The 23,022-nt window shown below is 46.2% G+C and overlaps 2 protein-coding genes across 2 annotated transcripts; one reads left to right on the forward strand and one right to left on the reverse strand.

The window, feature by feature from the left end:
• Window positions 1-577: 577 nt before the first annotated feature.
• On the forward strand, window positions 578-11,723 carry LOC130402426 (homeodomain-interacting protein kinase 1-like; the record flags this gene model as incomplete). Its single annotated transcript, XM_056606580.1, has 12 exons — window positions 578-676; window positions 821-1,005; window positions 1,383-1,536; window positions 1,953-2,139; window positions 2,314-2,432; window positions 3,302-3,436; window positions 4,580-4,740; window positions 4,825-4,896; window positions 5,553-5,711; window positions 6,056-6,282; window positions 6,813-6,925; window positions 7,387-11,723. Coding segments are annotated over 12 exons (2,106 nt in total), but the record flags the coding sequence as incomplete, so codon positions are not given.
• Window positions 11,227-16,799, reverse strand: LOC130401640 (ubiquitin-conjugating enzyme E2 J2-like). Its single transcript, XM_056605544.1, has 7 exons — window positions 16,345-16,799; window positions 14,817-14,947; window positions 14,480-14,520; window positions 14,109-14,211; window positions 13,869-14,007; window positions 13,693-13,773; window positions 11,227-13,568 (listed from the first exon to the last, which is right to left on the reverse strand). Exons 2-7 carry the CDS (start codon window positions 14,945-14,947, stop codon window positions 13,278-13,280), a joined length of 786 nt encoding a protein of 261 aa, XP_056461519.1. The 5' UTR covers window positions 16,345-16,799; the 3' UTR covers window positions 11,227-13,277.
• Window positions 16,800-23,022: the final 6,223 nt, after the last annotated feature.

Raw genomic sequence — 23,022 nt, forward strand, 5'->3', positions numbered from 1 at the left:
TTCCAGTTCGCAGTGCAGACTGAAGTGAAAAAACACCAGGTTATTGCTCCAACGTCCCGGAACTAATAAAAGCAAAATTAAATGATATAAAAATTAAAAAAACATAACTGGGATAACACAAAGAAAACATACAATGTATAATATATATATATATATATATACATATATATATATAATATATATATATATATATATATATATATATATGTATATATATGTATATATGTATATATAAATAAATAAATAAATGTATATCATACATTGTATGTTTTCTTTGTGTTATCCCAGTTATGTTTTTTTAATTTTTATATCATTTAATTTTGCTTTTATTAGTTCCGGGACGTTGGAGCAATAACCTGGTGTTTTTTCACTTCAGTCTGCACTGCGAACTGGAAGTAATGTTCAGTTTTAGAACAAAGATGCGGCAATTGCAAATGTTTCTTCTTCTTTTTTTTTCGATTCATCGATTAATCGAAAAAATAATCGACAGATTAATGGATCATTAAAATAATCGTTAGTTGCAGCCCTTTTCTAAATGTTTGCCCTGTTTGTGTGTTAAATCAGCAGTAACGTTCTTTGCTCCTTTCAGACTCCTTCAGAGCAGGAGGTGGAGCTGGGCATCAAGTCAAAGGAGGCCAGGAAATACATCTTCAACTGTCTGGATGATATGATGCAGGTAGGCTTTCCCTGCTCTTGGCTGGCACTGAGGGCAGCATGTATCCCTCTCTATTATGCTTTTTCCTTCGTTCATGCTTTGTCAAACATGCACAACAGCAGTAACCGCTCATGGACTCTGCCTTGTTCCTCCTCTCCCTCCAAGGTCAACTTGTCTTCCCACCTGGAGGGAACAGACATGCTGGCAGAGAAGGCCGACCGGAGGGAATTCATAGACCTCTTGAAAAGGATGCTCCGATTGGACGCAGACAAGAGGATCACGCCCACAAAAACCCTGGGTCACCCCTTCGTCACGATGAGCCACCTCATGGATTACCCCCACAGCTCTCAGTGAGTGTATATTAACATGGAGTACTACTAATGCTGGTAGTTACCCCGTGAGAGTAATTTACGTGGACTACTACTAGTTACCCCCACAGCTCTCAGGGATGGTATATTAACATGTAATTATACTTATAATTCGTGAATAGAGATGAATGTTGCATTATAGTCCAGTGGTTAGGTAGCTTGACCCCAGCCGAAAAGGTTGTATCGCATCGTCCACCTGTAGACTTCCTTGCACAAGAAGCCTACCTGCTCCTATATTACATGCATCAACAACAAACATCACTTTAACTTGGATCAATAATATAATAGGGGCTTGGGTGATGGTGTATAGGTGCTTGTTGGGTTGCCTGGCTAATGTGTGTCTGTTCCTCCTCTCCAAGTGTGAAGTCGTGCTTTCAGAACATGGAGATCTGCAAGAGACGGAGCTCCTCCTACGAAAACAGCAAATCCCTGTACTCCACCAACACTGTTCCCAGTGCCTCCGCGGGCAACCTCACGGTCACCTTTAGCAGTCAGCTCAACCAGCACAACCAGGCACGCAGCATTCTACCAAACTCACTCACAGACAGACAGACATGATGCAGTCGTCCCAGGGCTAATCTGCTGGATTCTTCTCTCTTTCTCTTTCTCTTTTCTCTTTCTCTCTCTTTCTCTCACTCTCTCTCCTCTCTTCTCTCTTGCTCGCTCTCTTTCTCTTTCTCTCTCTTCTTTCTCTCTCTCTTCTATCTTCTTTCTCTCTCTCTCTTCTTTCTCTCTCTTCTCTGTCTCTGTCTCTGTCTCTCCTTTCTCTTTCTCTTCCTCTCTTTCTCTTTCTCTTTCGCTCTTTTCCTCTCTCTCTTTCTCTCTCTCTCTCTCTGTCTCTCTGTCTCTGTCTCTGTCTCTCTCCCTGTCTCTCTCCCTGTCTCTGTCTCTCTCTTTCTCTCTGTGTCTCTCTGTCTCTCTCTCAACAGGTGCCTTCAGCAGCGGGGACGGTGCCACTGCTCAACTACCAGCCGGCTCTGTACCAGCAGGCTACCATCAACATTCCCGGTCTGACCCAGCAGGGCGTCCCGCTGCAGACCCGCGCTGCCGGCCTGTGCAGCCAGGCGGAGCCCTTCCAGCAGACGCTCATCGTCTGCCCCCCCACCACCATCCAAGGTACCAGGAAGAAAGTCCCCCGTAATCTATTTGAAAAACAAGGTTGTATGTCTCTTCAAAGTGAGAGACATTCATAGGAACACAGTCTCATAATGTCCAAACAGACACTGAGGAACTTCTGAACACAGTGTACTGTGTAGCTCGTCCACTGAGGGCTCTGTGGTTTGGTTGCAGGGCTGCAGTCCTCCAACAAGAGCGGCGCCTACCCTGTGAGGATGGATAACTCTGTGCCCATAGTACCTCAGAACCAGTCGGCCCAGTCACTGCAGCTCCCGCCCAGCATGCTCACCCAGGTTGGTACTACAAACCGGTCTCTCGTGATGTTAAGCGTAGCAGTGTGTTCAAACAAACCCGGCACAGAGTCAGGGAAGGGTTTGAGGTCGAGTCAACAGATGCCACAACTTTCGCAAGTCATCAATGGCCACTGTTGTGTCATTATTGTTGTGTGGGGTTAAATGAAATCCTGTATGGCACGAAAGCAGGAACTACGGACTTCCAGCCTTATCGTGAGACTACTACTGTTGATGAACCTTGTAACCTGTGTATTCGGCGGCATATGGCTTTTGGTTTGTTTGGAGTACACAGCAAGTTTGGATATCTTGCAATAACCTCAGACATATTTGAGTTTCATTATAGTGAAACCATTTTAAGTTTAACGTCACAAAGCTAGTTTTACCGAAAGACTATGAGAATACGAGTAGCAATGGAATGATTAGTAAGCTCATCATAAGAGTTATGATGCCCTCTCACAGACAATTTGCAGATAGCTGATAGGTGGCTAACCTAGACTGGACTGAAAGCTGATTGGTTGGTATTTGAGACTGTACGGACATCTGTAGTGGTTCATTTACTATTTTAAATGTAGAAATGACGCAACACACATTTCCAATCAAGCGCTGTTTCGTTGCTGATTTGTCTGACTCAAATACTGCTTTCAGAGTCGGGCGGTGAATTGAATGGATAGATCTATGCCTCCCTCTTTCAGATGACCTGGATGCTCGTGGCTATCCGTTATCAGCCAGTCTACTGCCATCTTTCCTTCCTTACCCTGCCCTCAAGGAAATCCTCTTCCTAGCGACGTGGAGGAGCCTAAACAGGCTCCCGGCCTTTCACTGTACCCTAAACCTGTGCCCACATATACTCTACCCTCCACCAACCGTAGGGCTCCTGCACCCCCCTGATGGTGGCCACCCTGCACCCTCCGTCAGCAGGCCTAGCCCCCCAGTACTCTCTGCCCCTAGGGCTGGGCGCGGGGGTGTCCCGGCCCACCCTGCTGGAGCACACAGCCACAGTGCTGGTAAATCCCCCCGATGACCCCTCCGCGGGAGACGCGCGGCCGCACGCACACCCTCCCTGCACCACTAACGATGCCGTCACTCTGCTCCCCTCCATCGACCTCCAGCTCCTCCCTTCCCCAGTGCCTCCACATTTCCTACCATACTGTGCCGCATCTGGATATCTGTAGCCACGTCTTCTGTCTACATGCTGCCTCTCTCCTCCGCCTTCAATCCCAATGTATAGGGATACCCAATAATATAACTGCCTTTCAAAAACGATTGAATGAGGGATAGGATTCCTTCTTGGAATAGCGCTTATTAGTTTTTTTAACGGCTGCTGGCATTCTAACCGATTCAGTCCGACGCTGTGGAATGCTAGCTGGTTGGGTGTCCCCTCCATCCTCCTCCATCTCTCTCCCCTCATCCTCTGGTCCCCCATAGGTCTGCTGAACGCATGGAGCGCATGAGTGGCTGCCCCGGCCTTCGCTTTGCTTGCAGCTTCTTGTTCTGTCTGTCCTCCCCACTCCTCTCCCCCACCCCCACGCCCCCTCCCTGGAGGAGGGTGCAGGAATATTGAACTGCACCCACACAAACAAGGGCTCCCCTGCAACCGTGTGCCTGGGGATACTTTACCGTGGTACGGAGGAACCTCGGACCCGGTGGCATGCCCTTTTCCTCCATGACAGCCTGTCAACCTGCTGTTTGACCGCGGTGACCTCAAACGAATCACTATTGTTGGGTGTTTTTTTTCCTCCAACAGGCACTGTGTGTGTGTGTGTGTGTGTGGTTGTGTTATGCGTGTGCTTGTGTGTGGGGGTGGTGTTAATTGCACGTTTAGGTCTTACCCGAGATCAGCTGATTCAGTTGCCATGGTGTCAATTGCTTTGCATGACAGAACCTGGTCGCTGTATCACAGGGCTATGCTTTAAATAAGAGAATGGCTTTGTTTTAAGGCTGCTTCTGTGCTCTGACCGTAGAGGGGGAGAAACGGTGGTTTGGTCCCCGCCTCTGACCCTCACCCCCGTCTCTCAAGCATGGTTCAGTCTGCGCCGGGGAGACCTCCGATGACTCGTGTCGCGTGGTCACTCGTCAGGACTCCCATCCACGTGACTTACGGTTGTCCCGTCTGTCTCTCTCACCATCCCCCCCTCCCCTCCCCCCAGCAGGCCTGGCCCACCGGCACCCAGCAGATCCTCATCCCGTCGTCTTGGCAACAGGTCCCGGGCGTGGCCATCCACGGCACGGCCCCCCCGTCGGCCGTGGTGGAGTCGCCGCTGGGAGTGCTCCACTCGGGCGTGGCCTCGCAGCAGGCCCACAGCTGGAGGTGGGTGGACCGGCCAGGTCAGCATCTCCTCGGCTGGGACAAGGGGCAGCTCGGTGACCACGTCTCGTGTTTGTTGTCCCCCAGGAGCACAGCCCAGACCAGGTCCCAGCCGGAGAGGAAGAAGGTTAAGGCCCGGCGGGGAGAGAGCAGGAACAGGTAAGGGCAGCGTGCGTTCCGGTTCTCACACACCGAACATCACACTCCATCCACACTGAAACTACGACAGCATTCCCAGGCCCCAGGCCATTCCCAATACAATAGCTGTTAGACAGACTCTTAAGGCAGATGCAAATATAGCTAAAAGTAACTAGAAATAAGCATGTAAAGCAAATCTCATTAAAGTGGTATCCATGGGGAGTATACACCCAGACTCCATAGTTTTGGCAGGGTTTCTTTATTCATGCAATATTCTCATCTTCTACCCCTTACCTGTTAGCCTTCCTTGTGTGCACTTCATGCCAAAAACAGCATTTTACGACTTGTATAATAGACACGATTTGTGCGGCTTCCAAGCCGACAGGCGTAAAGAGTGTGACTGATGTTCACACCGCTGTTGAATCGTACTCTTAAGTACCCACTCGATCAAATAGATCAATAACAACTCTCCCCTCCATTATAACCTGTCTCACTTAGATCTGTGTCATAGCACGGAACCAAGAGCTTAGTATCAGACCAATAGTAAATACAGAAGCCATTAGAGCGGAAACGCCAAACCTTTGGGTTCATCGTCTGTTAAAATATCATAACATGCTTCCCTGGAGAATCTACACGGGCTCAGTGCGGTTCTTTTGGTTCTCCCTCTGTTCCACCAGGGGTCTGTCCACTACATCACTGCTCAGCAGCAGTGAGGTGACGCCCGCGGTACTGTCCCAGCCCATCATCATCTCGGACACGCCCAGCCCTGCAGTCAGCATCATCACCATCCACAGTGACACGGACACGGAGGACGAGCGCAAGTTTCACCCCGCCAGGTGGGAACCCGAGCCCTGTTTACCCACCTGATGTTGAGGCATACAGCTCGTTGGGTTAACGAGTAAAGCTAGACATACTAATAGGGTTTTGGTTAGTAATGGTGTGAGTGTTGGTAATAATATTAGCGTTGGATTAAAGGTGTAGGTTTAAACCTAGTCGGGTTCAAGGTTAAATGTAGGCATTGTAAGGGCGTTACACTTAGGTTTCGGTAGTGTTTTGGGGATATCAACCACTCGCATCCAACGTTTGCAGTTGTAGCATCAGCGAGCCAATTTATCCCTCTTGTTAAGATCCACTAACCAGTTAGAGTGTGTGTGTGTGTGTGTGTGTGTGCGCGCCTCAGTGTGAGTCTCAGCCAGAGGACCAACGTCATCAGCTGCGTGACGGTGCACGACTCGGACTCGTCCAACGCCAGCCCGCTGACCCCGCTGACCCCGCTGGGCCGCGGCCACCTGCCCTCCAGCGTGCTGTCCTCCCGCCAGCACGCCAGGTCCCTGGCCGTGGTGGCGCCCTCCGTCAAGGCCCCGGCGTCGGACCGGGGCGCCGGCCCCCGCTCCCGCACCGATACTGGTGAGTGAGCATGTTCTCATATGTACTCATGTCTTCTAATGTGTACTCATGTCTTCTAATGTGTACTCGTGTCTTCTCGTGTCTTCTCGTGTTCTCATGTCTTCTCGTGTTCTCGTGTCTTCTCGTGTCTTCTCGTGTCTTCTCGTGTTCTCGTGTCTTCTCGTGTTCTCATGTCTTCTCGTGTCTTCTCGTGTCTTCTCATGTCTTCTCGTGTTTTCATGTCTTCTCATGTGTTCTTAGGTGTCTGCATCGATCTCCATTGTTATTTAAGCAGTAATCCACTACCAATACATTGACATACACAAGACCAAGTCAGGTTTATGTAACCCAGATGTAAGGCCAATATAATGTTTCTATAGCGACGATTATCAAATAATTTTTTTAATCTGAATCAATTAAATAACTTATTTAGTGTTTATGTTAGATTAATACTAGTTGTTCTAATCTCTTGATCCCTGCTTCGCGTGTGTGTCTAAGAGTGAGCGTGGCTCTGCCCCAGCGTTGTGCTGACCCGTCTGATTCCCCTCCAGTGAACTACATGAAGCCCAAGAGGTCTGCCAACCGCCAGACCTGCGGCTCCCGGGACGATGCTGAGCGCCAGGGGCCCGCACCCAGCCAGTCACACCCCCTGAACCTCAGCCAGGTCAGGACCCTCCAGCCCAGCCAAAAGCCCCTCCGTGTACCAGCCTAGGGCCTCCAAGACCCTCTGTACCAGCCTAGGGCCTCTAAGACCCTCTGTACCAGTCTAGACCCTCCAAGACCCTCTGTACCAGCCTAGACCCTCTAAGACCCTCTGTACCAGCCTAGACCCTCTAAGACCCTCTGTACCAGCCTAGACCCTCTAAGACCCTCTGTACCAGTCTAGACCCTCTAAGACCCTCTGTACCAGCCTAGACCCTCTAAGACCCTCTGTACCAGCCTACACGGTACCTTCCAGCAGGGCAGGATGTGCGGTGTGAGCTGTATATCCAATACGATAGCGCTGTACACTGCCACAGGATGTGTTTGTGCTTGTTGTTCTCGGGAGGTCTCCATTGGGCCGCTTGGGGCTCCAGGCCTGTGAAGCCTCACCTGAACCCCGTCTCTCTCTGGGTGTGTGTGCAGGTGCAGCCCGTGGTGTCCTCCTCCCAGGAGCGCCTCCGGGCGTCCCACCACCACCACCACCACCACCACTCTGCCGGCTCCTCCGCCCGCCGGCAGCAGACCTTCCTCCCCGCGACCCACTTCAGCTTCCCGGACGCGTCGGCCCTGACCGCGGCCCCGGGCGCCGGCCTCTACACCTACCCGGCGTCGGCGGCGCTCTCCTCGGCCTCCCAGGCCATGGAGCAGCTCCTGGGCCACGTGCACGCCGCCGGCGGCCACGGACACTCCCCGGCCGGCTACGCCACGGCGGCCTCCTACGCCAGCGCCTCCTCGGCCCGCCGGGACGCCGCGGCCCGCAAGGACCAGGTGGCGGCCGGCCTGCTGCACGCGCTCCCGGCCGCCTACCAGCACCCCTTCGCCACCGCCTCGCCCTACGTCAGCGTGACGCCCCGCGCCGAGGCCTACGGAGCTTACCAGCTCAGCCCCCGTCGCCTGCCCCAGTACCCCTACCTATAGAGGGGGTCCCCCTGGCTGTACCCCTACCTATAGAGGGGGTCCCCCTGGCTGTACCCCTACCTATAGAGGGGGTCCCCCTGGCTGTACCCCTACCTATAGAGGGGGTCCCCCTGGCTGTACCCCTACCTATAGAGGGGGTCCCCCTGGCTGTACCCCTACCTATAGAGGGGTTCTCCCTGGCTGTACCCCTACCTATAGAGGGGTTCTCCCTGGCTGTACCCCTACCTATAGAGGGGTTCTCCCTGGCTGTACCCTGACACATAGAGAGCTTCTCCCAGGCAGTAACAGTGTTTCCCATACATAGACCAATGTGTGGCTGTTAGGACTCCACGTCTTACCCCCCCCCCCCCCCCCCCGCCACATATTGCTACCTGGTCTGTGGGAAACACTGAGTACCCTTTCTTACCTGTGTGCACCAGGTCTGTGCCCTTACCCACAGAAGGGTTCTCAAAGCGCGCCCACCCATAAAGAGGGTCACCCGCCTCGCCTCGGCAGAGGCCTCTGTCCTCGTACTCCTAGCCCCCCAGAGCTCTCCCAGTACCCAGTCCTAGGCCTCGGAGGATGGGCCTAACTCCCTCCCTCGGTCGCTAAGGGAGCCCAGAAGGCTGGTCTCTAGTGCAGGGCAGTGGTCAGGGTGGAAGCACAGGGGTTATATCAACTATTAAACTGCTGCAGTTCACTATAAGAAACCCCTTTTCACCATGTCTAGTTTAAATGCTCCTTTTAAACTCATTTTTAATGTTTTATCCAACATTTTGCATTATTTGACCTTGTATCGGTTTAATTATCATTTTAGGATGTGTGTTTAGTTTTTAACACCCTCTCTATTTTGTCCCTCCCCATTTTATTCAGAAGTGGGATTTGGCGTTGTGATATATGTTTGACACCCGTTTTGTTCAAGCTATAGGGCTTTCTGTGATAAGAGGAATACTTCCTGTAACATGACACTTTGCCTATGCCCTGAAGCCTTGCACAAAAGGCTTGTTGATCGCTGGCAAAAAAACAAAACAAGGCTGGCCCGAATTATTCGAATATTCGAATACTCGTTCTGAAAATTAGTATTCGAAGCTTAAATCAGTATTCGGAGCTTCGTTTTTTTTTCCACGTACGTGACAGATCGAGGGAGGCAAACTATAAGCGGCACCAAGCAGAGAAGCGAGAGAGGTGGAGGAAGATTATATATCTTGTTTCCCTTTACTTTATAACACAACATCAGCGGGATCTCGGGAGGAAAAGTAATGCCTAGCGAAATGCTAACCTTAGCTTAGTTGGTTGTTTACGTTCACTGTACAGCGCCGTGCCAATCAACTGTGACTGGCTTGCTGCAGAGCGTGAGCGTCTTGGCAATACCCGGTCAATATATTGGATATAATATGGACACATACGACAATCAATATTCGGTATTTGTTATGGATTTAATGTACAAAGTCCCTGAAAAGATGCACGTTCCAGGATGAATTGAAAAGCTCCCCTAACGGCTGAGGTGGTAGAGGACAGCTGATTTGGAACGGAACAACAGCTGTTCGCTTCCACGGGGGAAAACTAAAAACTCCAACTTACTTAGGCCTTCTAATTAACGTTCAAAAGATATTAAATCTTCAAAAAAATATGCAGATACTGTCAAAATCGGTTCCAGGGAGTATATAGGTATTATTAATGTTGTTTTTGATGGTGTGTTTTTCTGGAACGAGTATTCGAATATTCGCTCGGAAAAATCAACGAGTATTCGAAGCCTGAAAAATGACATTCGGGCCAGCCCCTGTCCCATGAGTTAAGTTAGTAAGTTTTATGTGAGGCACTAATCCCATGATATTTCCTGTGTTTTGGCTCATGTGTTTTGGCTGTATCACTACATTCATCACAAATAGTACTTATTTTATAATGCATAAATTATGTTTTTTGTCAGTGTGAGGTCGTTGAAGATTTATTCACTACCCGAGAGAAGTCCATCTGCTGAGAAAGGCATGGATGGGACCGTGATGGTTGTTTTTTAATTTAAAAAAAATGCACATGTGATAGTGTCACAATTAATGTACTAAGTGTTTTAGGAAGGGCGCATATGGACCTTATGCAATAGAAACATTTGAACTTCATCAACTGTGAGTGCTGAATGTATTTATCAAGTTAAACGTATAGTGATGGATTGCGTGCCCATCTTCAGGAACAAAGGAATCCTCAAGTTTTAACATGTAACGAAAATGGACTTGGGAAAGATTACTGTATCCCCTCCTCTACCCGACACTCCGAGATTACCAAAACTTCCTGGAAATACCTGCTGATCATTAGCCAGAGAATTGCTTTTTGTGGAGTATTTTCTAGATTACATTTATATAAAAAAATATGACTAGATTTCTTACTATTTTCCATGTTTTAGAAACTAGCTCATTATATTAATCAATATACTTTAGCTAGAATATCCCATTCTTTGATCCAACAGTACTAATGGATTTAATTGTAGCGTGATGTTTAAGAGGCTATAACGGCGTCATCTCTGATTTGTACCGACCCACTCGCGTGCTCACACATACGTAAATGATGCTCTGCTGGCTTACACTGTCCAGAATGGGACGCAGTAAGCGCGGCAAGTAACATGCAAAGAACACGTACTAACACAAACTAGTATTTTTAATCAGAAACTAATTTCATTTGTTGTAATCTTGTATTTATTTAACCATTCCCAATGAGTAGTACCATATTTGAATATACATGCAAAGTTTGCAAGTGGGATTTTTAAGTCTTACTCGGATGTATTGTGGTGAATGTAAACCACAACTGCATCCTGCATAATATGGTATCGCTCGTGATTATTGATGGGTTGTCTGTACGCTTAACCTTACGGATGCACACTTGTCATAAGCTCTCTGTTGGAAGTACACATGGCTTTAAGTTTTGTAACAGTGTGGCAGACTTTCTCCCTCCGTCTGTGGTCAAGCAAGTTTCTCCTGGAATCCTGAAACGAAAGGCTTTTGGATTTGATCTCATCCCCATTTGTTTTCATATGTCTTGCTGTTAAATGTATTTTTGGCTGTTTATATCCCATCCTTCCATGGCATTGTTAAGAAGTTATCTGGTAGACTAATTCAGGGATAAGGTTTCAGTTCAAACTATCGTCACTGTTTTTCAATAAAATAACCTCAAGTCCAGTGTTTGGTTTATTTACAAACTGTTTGAGTCGTATAGTAGATTGTTTTGTAACGTCAAATTGCTTGGCCTTATTACTTTACTATTTCACTGCGTTTACACACTAACTGATGTAGGTAGGACATTTTATAATATAAGGAAAATTATTTAAAGTGGTTTTTTTTACCTGCACCTTAAAAATACAACAAACAGGTATTCTATTGGGGATTGAAAATATATATTTTTTGCTGGGATCAATAATCTAATCTAACCAGGACTACCCTTGTAGCTATTGTCTGCGTCATGCAGCTCTTGTGTTCCCATTTTATGAGGGCCCTAAAGGGATTGCTATCACTCGCTGATCTCCCTAACCACTTACCGTGAACACCTGACGAATGACTTTAATTTATAGACCTTCAGGTACAAGCAACGTGATGTTCAGTTAACGCACACACACAATTACACACAATTCAGTCAATGAAGACCCCCCCAAGTAAATTATTTAATGAAAACCTTTTTGATTCTGTCAAGGTGATTTTCTACAATTAGAGAGAAACGCATAACGTGTTCACGGTACATTTCCAAAAGTCAAATGCGCATCCATCGGAACCACCAAATGAGTTTAGAGAATTCTGTAAGGGTCCTGCCGAGCAGGGTTATTTATTCGTCACTATGAAATCTTACATTTTCACAGTTAATTGAATAATGGAAATTTGTTTAAGAAAAACAAACAGACACACACGTACAGTGTGTCTTATTCTATAGAAAGGCCAGTCTTCTTGTGTACAATTCTTAACTTTTAAAAGTAGTTGATAAACGGTAAAAGCCATCTGTACTAAATGCAACACAAAAACAGTCATTCGTAAGCAGTGACACAAGCCTACGCGCCGGTCTGTCCCTGTGTTCCGCATTCAGTTCAGGCACGGCAACAACCGGACATGTTATCAGAAAATAACAAGACTACTAGCTAAAGCTAGGTCTTATAAATTAAAATAAAATAAAGATTAAACAGAACATACTCCAGAACATGTTGGGTCATGTGTGTCTTCTAATTTCGACCCAGATAAGACGCTAAGTCTCTATACCGGTCAGCTAAGCCAATTAAAAAGGTATTCCTTTCTAATACCATCTGTGCAGACAGACAGGGACTGTCGTGGCTCATGGGTTGATCAAGAGAGGCGAGTGGAGACGAGACTATCATACTGATTGGATGGTCGTTGATCCGGAGAATATTGTACATTTGGTCTCCAGTATAAGATGTATGTTGTATTTGCCCCAAAACACGAGGCTCCTTCAGAACATGCTATGGTCGTGAAGGAGCTTACCTTTTTAAAACACAGCAGTATTGAAGTTGGCCAGCATTGCATTGTGTGCAAACACACATCAGTTGCAAGACATTTGGTTTATATTGAACATATGAATGTACATTTTGTTTAAATGAAGATAAGAGTAACCTCAATTATGTATCGCCTAAATACAAAGCTACAGAAAGAACCCTGACTTACAGCCAAAATGTAGAGCATGACCTCATCGAGATTATGAAGTGCGGGTCCGGTATGATTATTTTTATAGATTAGACTGTGTATATTATGGTCATAAAGCATACGGTATAATCTGTCAAATAGTTATCCATTGGAAATTTTAGATACAGAACAGCATTTTTTTAAAAATCAATTAAAAATCAATGATTTAAAGAAAAGTGCAAACAATGGCGTTACTCTACATTAAGGTTGAGGTCTAACCAATTTTTTATTTTTAGAGGAAAAAGTACAAGGGTAGGATACATTTACTCAGCTAGTTATGGTACTTCCTGGAATAAACAACACATGTATGAAGAAGATAAACATTACAGCCCCAAGCAGAGTCAAAATATTACAATATGGACCCCTTGATGAACCCATGAGCCAAGCCCTTCTCCTGCTGCTGGGATGGCCTTCTGAAAACTAAAGAGTGGATCACAAATGTCATCAACTCCTCTCAGTCTCCGGGTCCTACTGCCCCTTCGAACCTTCGCTCCGTCCTGGGGTGGGGTCACCTTCAGGCCCGACCTTCCAAAGTCTGCGTTGTTGTTGTTGTTGTTGTTGGTGGAAGTGGTCGTCATGGCGAGGTGGTATAAAGGAAGGAAGGAGGGAGGGGGGCAGGTGTGGTAGGGGGGTCCGTCAGCATGTCAGCCTGGGCCGATCCTCCCACCTGGCCTTGGTGTGTGTCTATCTCACTTGTAGTCCACTAGCCCGCTTCGACGCTAGCCTGAGACGCGCGGAGTCCCCCCGCCGCCCTCACTCCTGGGCTATGCTCCTCAGCACGTACTTGACCGTGTAGGCGAAGGCCGCGAAGCCCACGATCACAAACAGGTTGGCCAGGGCCCCGCCCAGCAGTCCGTGGTTCCGATTGGCATGCTGCATGCCGGGGGCGGGGTTAGCGCCGCCTAGGGGGGCCGGCCCGCCGTTGAGGGCGGGGTGGCCATAGTGGGCGTGCTGGGGGTCGCCGTCGGGGACCACGTCGGGCAAGGGGAGGGGCTGGGTGCGGGCGTTCAGCTCCTCCTGGACCTTTTGCTTCTGCTTCATCTCCTACACAGCAGGAGGAAGAGGAGGGGAACGTCAGAGCAGCAAAGGGAAACACCAGCCACATTGAAGAGTCGGAGAGTAGAGGAGCAGGCGGGGAGCATGACAATGACTGAGTTATAAAACTTACATCCACTACATCAGGAAAGAGTTCACAGAAGACTTTGTCCTTGAGATTGAAGGTCAGACTTTGGGCAGACAGCTGTCTTTTCTAAAAACCACAAAAAACAACAAAGACAAGATGAGAACTTCATTCCCATTCGACACATGCTTTTGACGGGATGACCTCAGGGTGTGGGTCCTCACTGTGTAGTCAGAGGTCTCGATGGAGCCCAGAGTGGGACCTTTCTCCACCATGAAGCTGAGCAGACCCGTGAGGATGGTGGACACCGACCAGGCCGGGTTCCACGTGTCCGGGTGGAAGTCTGTGATGGAGAGACATAGCCTGCAGAAGAACGAGACGGTGAGGCTGGGGACACGCTGTTGCAAATTAACACAGATCCTCGAGAAAAACAGCCACGCAACCATAATCCTCTGATGCATTACCTTGTATTGCACTTGAATCGTCCATTTGGTGTGATCATGTAGATACTAGGAGGCTTGAATGGGAATTCCCGTGGGAATATGAGTTTTCCATGGTAATAACCTCCTGGGGATCACAGATCGCAAAGGTCAGCTCAGAAATATAGAACAAAGCTAGAAATATATTTCTTTTGTTTAGGCGGCAATCTCAAAGAACTCCAACGTTTTTAATTTGAATAAATGGTCAGTGACGTCACTATCGTGAATGAGGTGATACAGTAGTGAGTGAGCCCGTGGCCCGCTGATGAAAGCCCTTGCATTTGCAGTACTATGAATATTACTCAAATGGGGTTGAGTCCGGCTCATACTTCATCCCAGTCTCAATTGTCACTTACCCTCATATGGTGTTTTTTCAGGACCTCTAACAAGATAGTGCCTAAAAGGAGTAAATCAAATGTATTAAATCAACCCAATTTGTATGTTTTGCATTGAATTAGAGAAATCTGAATAGAGGTCACAGTGGGTGGCACAGAATTAAATAATCGCACATTTTCTTATCACATAAATCAAAATCAAACACGATTGTGCAATCACAAACTCACATTCCCGTACATTCATGCATCTGTTCCATGCAAGTCAACTTGATTAAACATCCTTTTGACTCTAATGCAAATGAATACCAAATGTATTTCACTTGAACCTTCCTAGAGAGTTATTGATGAGCGGTCTTACCATTCAAGGATATTAGAGGGGAGAGGTTCCGCACAGATGTAAGGCACAGGGTCTTTCTTTATTCTGAGGTAATCTTGTTTAAGTCGCTGAGTGGCTGTTGTTGGGGCTCTCTTGTTCCCGTTACTGGTCATCTAGAAATGGATAGAGCAAGTAAGATTCCATTCACTGTCAACATATAAGCAAGGCCAAATGTATATTTTTTTCAATTACAAATGTTGGATAGATCCACGGAAAGCGCAGTTTCCGTGGATCTATGGCTTACATAATTGTCATCCAACCGGAGATGCTCTTTGGCCATAGCTAGAGGAAGCTGGCTCAGTCACAACCTCATAAAGGTAAGGCAAGGCAGTATGTCTTAAGGATGGACACTATGGTACAACACTAGTCTGACGTTGATTCACTCATTGATAAAGCAGCTAGCCAAGAAGCCCCCGCAGGCCACTACGATGGCATTAGGGCCTTTTACCCCTTTGCTAGACCGGGCACGCAAGAACCCGGTGCACCAGACGCGCTCCAACCCAAAACCATGCCCCTCCAAACGTTGCGTTTGGCAATGCCTCCCATTCCCTTCGTATCTGGCGTGTTAACGTTGGGCAGGGGATTGTGTGACGGCCTGCATACGTTCAGGGGATTGCGCAGCGTTGAGAGGGGGGGGGTCAAGGGTTGAATTCCAGTTAGCTTTATGCAACGAGCAGGCAGTACAGCACCTCGATCCCCTGCCTGCCCGAGAGCGTTCCTACAATCCCTTGCCTCACACAATAAAGATTCCAATACAAAGTGAGGGGGGGGGGGGCATTGCCAAACGCATCCCTCTGAATAAACTTTGAGTTTCAGAAGAAAGAACGTATGTTTCAATAAATTAAATAATGTATCGATTGGTGCTAGTAGTTCCATATTCCAGGGGAAACAATGCCCTGGTCCAATTTGTTAATACATATCTTTACTAGTATTAGTAGCTTTACCCGGATACGGGTCACTTCTGGGTGAAAAGGTTAAACCAATATCGCACCTCTACAGGGGGCCAGGGTCATCCTCTCTGTACCGGCATGGCTTTGGTTTCACAAAAATCCACCTTTATCGAGTATGAGGAACGCTTGGTCATACGCCTGTGATGGGTTGCATTTTTCAAAGAGCTCTGAAGTGATTGACCGCCTCACTTACGCATTGACAGGCGAGTTCTTCGACATTAAATTACTCGTAATAACAACTTCCTCATAGTCGCTTGCGGCTAACTTACCAAATAACAACGAACATAACAGGAAGGTCGTTTATATACATCACAAACACGCTTACACGGTTCTTAAATAGTAAAAACGAGTTACTTTATTAGCATGGTAGTAAGATTCTACACTGCCCAGTGCCTACGCATTGACCGCGGTTGAGGGCTCTGTGCTAGAGCGGCTGATCAACCACCTAGGCCGCGGCTACGTTAGCCTCCGAGGAGCTAGCTGTTGACGACAGCACTGTAAACGACCACCACGGAGGTGTCCGGTACGATGACCACTCGTGACATTCAACAAAGACCCACCTCTCCAGAGACCCCGATTTAGGAGAATATTGAATGCTGCCGTCCGTTGTGAAGCTGCCGTTTCTCGTTAAATCCTGAAGAGTGATACACCGTCGCCGATAACAACGACGTAGCTGGAATAACACCGTCCCCCGGAAAAGGAAGCAGGCCACTTCCGGATGTTCTCCTCTCAGTCTCCGAACAGCTGACTAGTTGAGACAATCGAGAGTCTGTGCGTGGAAGCTATACACAGCATGTCATCGCAGGTAGGTCTGTATGGATAACGCTCACTTATCCATAATTATGAACCAATCGTCCAAATATTTTCGTATCAGTTTATTTTGTTTTAAGCGTGGTTATTTGTCTTATATGATAGTCAACAAGTAATATATCCCATGGTACTAGTTACTGAAATAAGTTCCCAATTTAGAAAAAATAGGTAATATCCTATGTTCTGGCCAGTCCCCCAAAAACACTGGAACGTTCGACTCTGCTGCGCACGCTGGTGGCTTTCATTTCGTGACGTCGAATGATACGTCAAATGACACAGGGCCCTATCTTGCATCCAGCGCATCCTATCTTGCATTTCTACACCGATGCACGTGTCGTTGCTAGTTTACAATTTACGCGTAGCTAAATTAGGGAATGATCTTGCGCCCCAAGGGGCGGTTCAGCGAAAGGAGGAGACGTGTGCTGGCGCAAACGTTCCCTGGTGCTATTTAGCAGTTTCAGAAAACAATTCCGACACAAACCAGGAAATACCTGTTTAAAGTCAGTTGCATGTTGTTCAGATGCTATTTTAAGGGCGCATGTGTAACGCGAGCACTAAATGGGAATTACTGCGGGGCAACTAAGTGATGCAGTCAATGTAGTGAAACTGTGAGGTAACATTAGAATATATCCCACCCTTTTTGTCCAGAAAAACTGACTGAATATCCTAAAGAAACACAATACATTTATTGTTACTCAATTAAGCTGCAGTTCCATTGGGCAATTTAAGAAATAATGAAATAGCAATCAAATAAATAATATTTATTTTATTTGCGTTTCAGGTCTGCAGATAATCTAAACGTCAAACACTAACCATAGTTTCCATACAACACAGTAATGAATCAACAGTAGCCGCAGATATCTCCATAAAACAAATCAAATTGAACCATGATATTTAGTCCATATCTCCTTGAACAGGTGGCGGTTGTTCGAACACAGTCACAGGCAACGGTTAATTCGCATGCGGAACGAAGACAATTACGTTTGGACCTATCCTGAGCTTGGGGATGTCCTACTGTGATAACGGGGGCCTTTTAGCCTCGCCCTGTGGGCCGACCCGCCACTCTGTCCTTTGCAAAGCAACAAACAGCTCATCCTGTCTTGCTGCAAGTTTCTGTATAGATTCATGCAGCGACTGTAATGACAGTACAGCAGGAGCATTCTCCGCTGTGGCCGCACCCTGGCTGGGATCCTTACCTCGGGCCACTGAGAGAATTTCTTCTTCCTCTGACCAATCAATCGCGGCCTGCATTAGAGCATTACATGTTTGGGTAGGCAATGTCTTTGCTTGTCGTTTTATCTCTCTGCGTAGAGTTATCATACAAGCCCAACACAAACTGTTCCCTTAGCGCTGTATCTGGATCACTGAAACGATCTGGGTCACGCCGCTTCAGCCTGCGAAGCTTTTCCTGAAGGTCATAGGCAAAAGCTCTAATCTTTTCACCTGCAGTCTGTTTGCGATCATAGAACTCTCTTAATCTTGTGGCCACTGGGGCTCTGTCTCCATAAACAACCGACAAAAAAACCGACACAGCGTCCTTAGCATCGTCTAGCATGAGCCGTACCGTAAGCTTGGCTTCTCCTTTCAAGTGCTGTTTAAGAAGCTCAACTTGGTATTCTTCTTGGATTTTACAAACTTTTAAGTATGACTTCATTGAAGCCACCCACTCTTCAGTAGGCTACACTGATCATCGCTAGTTGTACTGCCAGTGAAAACAGAACGCTTTCCGTCCCTCTGTATGTAAACAGGCGCTTGGTTTTTGTGCTCAAGGACAATTTTTGCCATAGCTGTTGCCTCTCTTTGATCTTTCCTAGCCTGTTCGAGCAGTGCTGCTTGCTCCTTCATATGGGCCGACTGTTCAGTAAACTTCCCATGAAGCGCTTCAAATTGCCTACGCAACTCATCCATTTCTTCCTTCTCCGCCATATTTACTTCCCTGAGCTATGCTCACTCACACACTGAAGTTAATGAGAAGTCTAGAGAAAAGAAAAAAAAATCACGGTGAATAATGCACAAGGATACGTCCTGTACGTATACGCCAAATGTAACTAGAGCACTAACTGGGAATTAGTGCAGGGCAGCTAAGTGATGCGGTCAATGAGGTGAAACTGAGAAAACATTAGAATATATTATGTCCCACCCTTTTTGTCCAGAAAAGTACTTTTATTGTTACTCAATTAAGCTGCAGTTCCATTGGGCAATTTAAGAAATAATGAAATAGCAATCAAATAAATAATAATATTTGCGTTGCAGGCCTGCAGATAATCTAAACGTCAAACACTAAACATAGTTTCCGTACAACACAGTAATGAATCATTGATGAGTATTTGATCGTGAGAAAACATTGTTTTACCGCGTTAAAAATAGGGGTGGGAATCTCTTGGCACCTCACGATTCGATTCCGATTATGAGGTCAACGATTCGATTCTGAAGCGATTATCGATGCATCTCGATGCAACAATTTTTTTTATGTACATTTCCATGCGTGATTTTCAAAAAAATATCTACATCTGGGTTTGCTACTCAGAGTTTGCTAATCACTTCCTACTTTTGTGATGATCATTAAAGACATCAACAGATGAATTAACTTATCGAATAGTCCATAAGAGAGAAAGCTTTGTCACAAATATGACTTTCTATGAACAATGCAATAATCAATGCAGCTTGCATTATAACACAATATGGAAGCATGCAAAAAATAGGTTTCAGATTTATTTTCTTTCTAATCTTTCTTTTCCATGTCATTAAAGGAAAAGCTGCTCTTGAATTAGAAGGAGTTCTTGTGTCTGGCTGTGAGTTTGCACGCATGCTATGCGTAGGCTGAATCGCAATCGTGTCAAGACAAATCAGATGGCCAATACACACTGAAGATAAATTAAATGATTTTAAAATGACAAAAATTATCCCTCTCTGGCGAACAGAATGTTGCAGCAGGCAAAAAATAAAAATAAAATATTTTGTTTTTTCTAATTTTTAATTCACATTATTAATTTATCTGCATAGAGACAGAATCGTTCTAGCGAGAATCGCGATGCATCGAAGAATCGATTATTTTTCCCACCCCTAGTTAAAAAGAATGAATGAATGCGGGCGCGTGTTAGCCTGGCTAACGCCAGACCTCATCTCAATCTACATTGAGATGAGGTCTGGGAACCACACATTCATTTTCTCGTATTTGAGGCGTGGTTTACGATTGCCCGGAGCCGTTTATTATATATTATATATTATTATATTTATTGGGCATTACGAATGTCTATCATATGAGTCTGTACGTAGCTCATAGATAATCGAAGCCTGTTGTTAGCAGGGCAAAGACATCCTTCTGGGTAATGAAAGAGTTTAATGCCGAAAGTTGCTATTTTTTCAAAAATAGTAGTTTAGAACTTGCGTTCTAAACTACTTAGAACACTATCTAAGGCTGCATCAAACTTTTGGAAAGGGCGAAAATACGGGTTAACTGATTGGAAAAAACATCTGTCTATCACCACCTATGTTGGTGATAGACGGGGCGAAAATACTGGTTAACTGATTGGAAAAAACATCTGTCTATCACAATTCACCACCTATGTTGGTGATAGACGGGACAAATCAACCAATCAGATCAACGGAAGCCGCCGTGTGGTTTTTAAGGCGCGTTCATCTTCCTGCCGATATCGACAAGGCTCTCCAGGGATGACGCTCACACGTGTTCCCGACAGCGAACGTTCATGTGCGCTGCGTTGGAAATCAAAAAGTTCTTCACAACAGGGTTTTTTTATCCAATAAAAAAGTCAGATCTAAACAGAAACTCAGTTTCAAGTTTGCATGCCTTTTATTTCCTTGATGCCTGTCACCTACTATCCTTTTGCTTTTATTCTACTGCCACAGTATGAAAGGCCACTCTTCCCCTTATCTAGAGCTGGTTTACCACTACACAACGTTTACAACTGAGCAAAGTCGATGCCAACCGATGGTTACAACGTCAATCATTAGTAAAGTATGTGATTTGATGGTTGATTATTTTATATGGAGTAAAACGTTCATGTTCGCCATGATTATGCGTGTCCCTAGTGTTATGCAATTTAAGCACATAAGCTGCATTACCCCCACATAGCCACAAGGGAGCAGGATCAAACATATAAGCTGTGATAACTAAACATAGCCACTAGGGGAGCAGGACCAAACATACAAGCTGTAATAACTACTCCAACCACAGAAGGCTGCATCTTTATCACATATGAGGAAGCCGGAGCTAATGCGTCACATATTCCACGCCTACTTGATACAAGCACGGAGCTGGAGTCAGATCAGGTCAGAAACATATGGCAGCCCCGAGCTAATAGATAGGCCTGCTATGTATCGCTCCACACTCTTGTTAAATACAATTCCCCTCCTTCTGCTTCATAGTTACCATACCGAAATACTTTAACAAATAAAGCAAGTTAAAAGCGACCCGGTTTGGACTACGTTCTTCAAGAACACAACACTAGTAAACCATACGTCACCAACTTGGCAACTTTGTTATAAAAATTCGGCCCGAATTGCCGAACGAAAGTAGAATCATAACAGCGTCAGGTGTCGTTCACGTGTACTTTCAGACGTCGTGAAAATGTTATCCCCATAATTTCCAGCGAAAAAGACAAAAAGACACATTTGTCGCCCATTCGCGTTGTCGCCCAAGTTTTGTCGCGCGACAAATCATAAATTGTCGCTGTGCAAGTTTTGTCAGGCGAATTTGCAGCGGTTCACCGAATTTGCTGCACTGCAGGGAACGGTTGGCCGGTTGAACGCTGATTGGCTGTTACGTTACACACGTCACTCAGTGGCCACCTTGTTCAACGCTGATTGACTTTCATCAGGCGAATGTCGCGGCAAAGTTGAAATATTTCACCTCGAAAGTGTGGCGCGACAAATCATAACTTGTCGCCGGTTTTCTCTAGCGAATAATTCGCCCGATTTGCGTCCCTACGTTCACTATGTATGGGATCGTGTCGCTCCTTCGCGTTTGGTGTGAACGCACCTTTAGGGCCCTTACATAGTCGACGCATCGCTACGCTTACGCGTCCAAAAGGCTACGCGACGTGACGCTTCGGCCGCCATTAAGCGTCGAAGCGTAGCAAAACGCGTCCTCCAAATTTTTGATACGCGACGCGCCGATCCATGCAATACCATGCGTTGTCGGTGGGGGCGATACTGCAAATATCTTACATTATTCCCACTATAGGTTATATTTACAGAAGAACATATGAGAGGATGCGGGAACGTAATAAGAATTACTTGACGTCTCTTTTACTAATTATCTGTGCCAATTTATGCGAACCCTTCCACAGGGGCAAAGTGCTATTTTGATGCGCGACATCAAACAGCTGATGCGGGATTGTGAGACATTTTAATGATCTTCTTGTCACCCGATATTCGTTCTATTACTGACCTTATTTGTTTTAGTGTTAGCCTATTTGAATCAATTACGTAATGTTTTGTGTTCACGTTCTATGTGAAACATAAGCGTTCATGTTCTGTGTGAAACATAAGTTCAGTAGCCTCTTTGAGTGTATGAAATTTGAAAGCGTGAGTGTGTAGTGAATGAAAAATGTGTGCGTGTATGGTGGGACTATTTTCTGTAGAGCTATTTGATCAATAAACCCTTTTTCTCTAATAATGTTGCCTACCATATCATTTCTGTGGACATTATGCGCTATATCTTTGGCTATAGGCCTACACTTAAATAATTCATTCATCTGTCAAGGCAATAGCTTGTTGTATAAACATTTTATATGGATATGAATTAATGAGTTTGACGTAAACCAAATTAGGTAACTTGTGTAACATGATAACTAATAAATCAAAAGTCATGTTTCCAAGTGACCAATGTATATACATTTATTGGTCAGTGCGCATACCCAATCGTAGCACATTGTACTGGTGGGGAAACACGCCAGCATCTGACAATAATCTGCCAGCTGCTCCCTCACAAGGGCCGGTTTTGGTGAGAGTCGGGAAGATATCGGATGACTCGCGAAAGGAGATCATCAAACTTTGGCGCCGACATCCGAAAATACTGGAAATGCCTCTCCTCGTCCATGCTTCGCATTGGAAGCACCAGAGAAACAAATTCCCCATCCAGATCTCGTGTGGTATTTAAAGGGCGCACATACCATTACCACCGCCTATCTCTGCGCTTCATCACTCTTCTTCCGTAGCCACTATGATCGGAACGTCACCTGGAACGTCACCCGCGACAACACCGGTGACTCTGCTGCCACCCATGGCGTGAGTGGTGTATTGCATGTCATGCATTGCCCGCGACGTTCGCGTATGCTGTGTACAGGCGCGGCCTTCCCTACAGGCGGGTCAGGCGGCCGCCTAGAGCGCCATCTAGAGGGGGGGCGCAAAATATAAAATGCGAGAGAAAAAAAAAAAAATAAAAAATCACTTATTGGCCACGTCTC

Source organism: Gadus chalcogrammus, chromosome 13, assembly GCF_026213295.1.
Source record: "Gadus chalcogrammus isolate NIFS_2021 chromosome 13, NIFS_Gcha_1.0, whole genome shotgun sequence".
Taxonomy (NCBI): Eukaryota; Metazoa; Chordata; class Actinopteri; order Gadiformes; family Gadidae; genus Gadus; species Gadus chalcogrammus.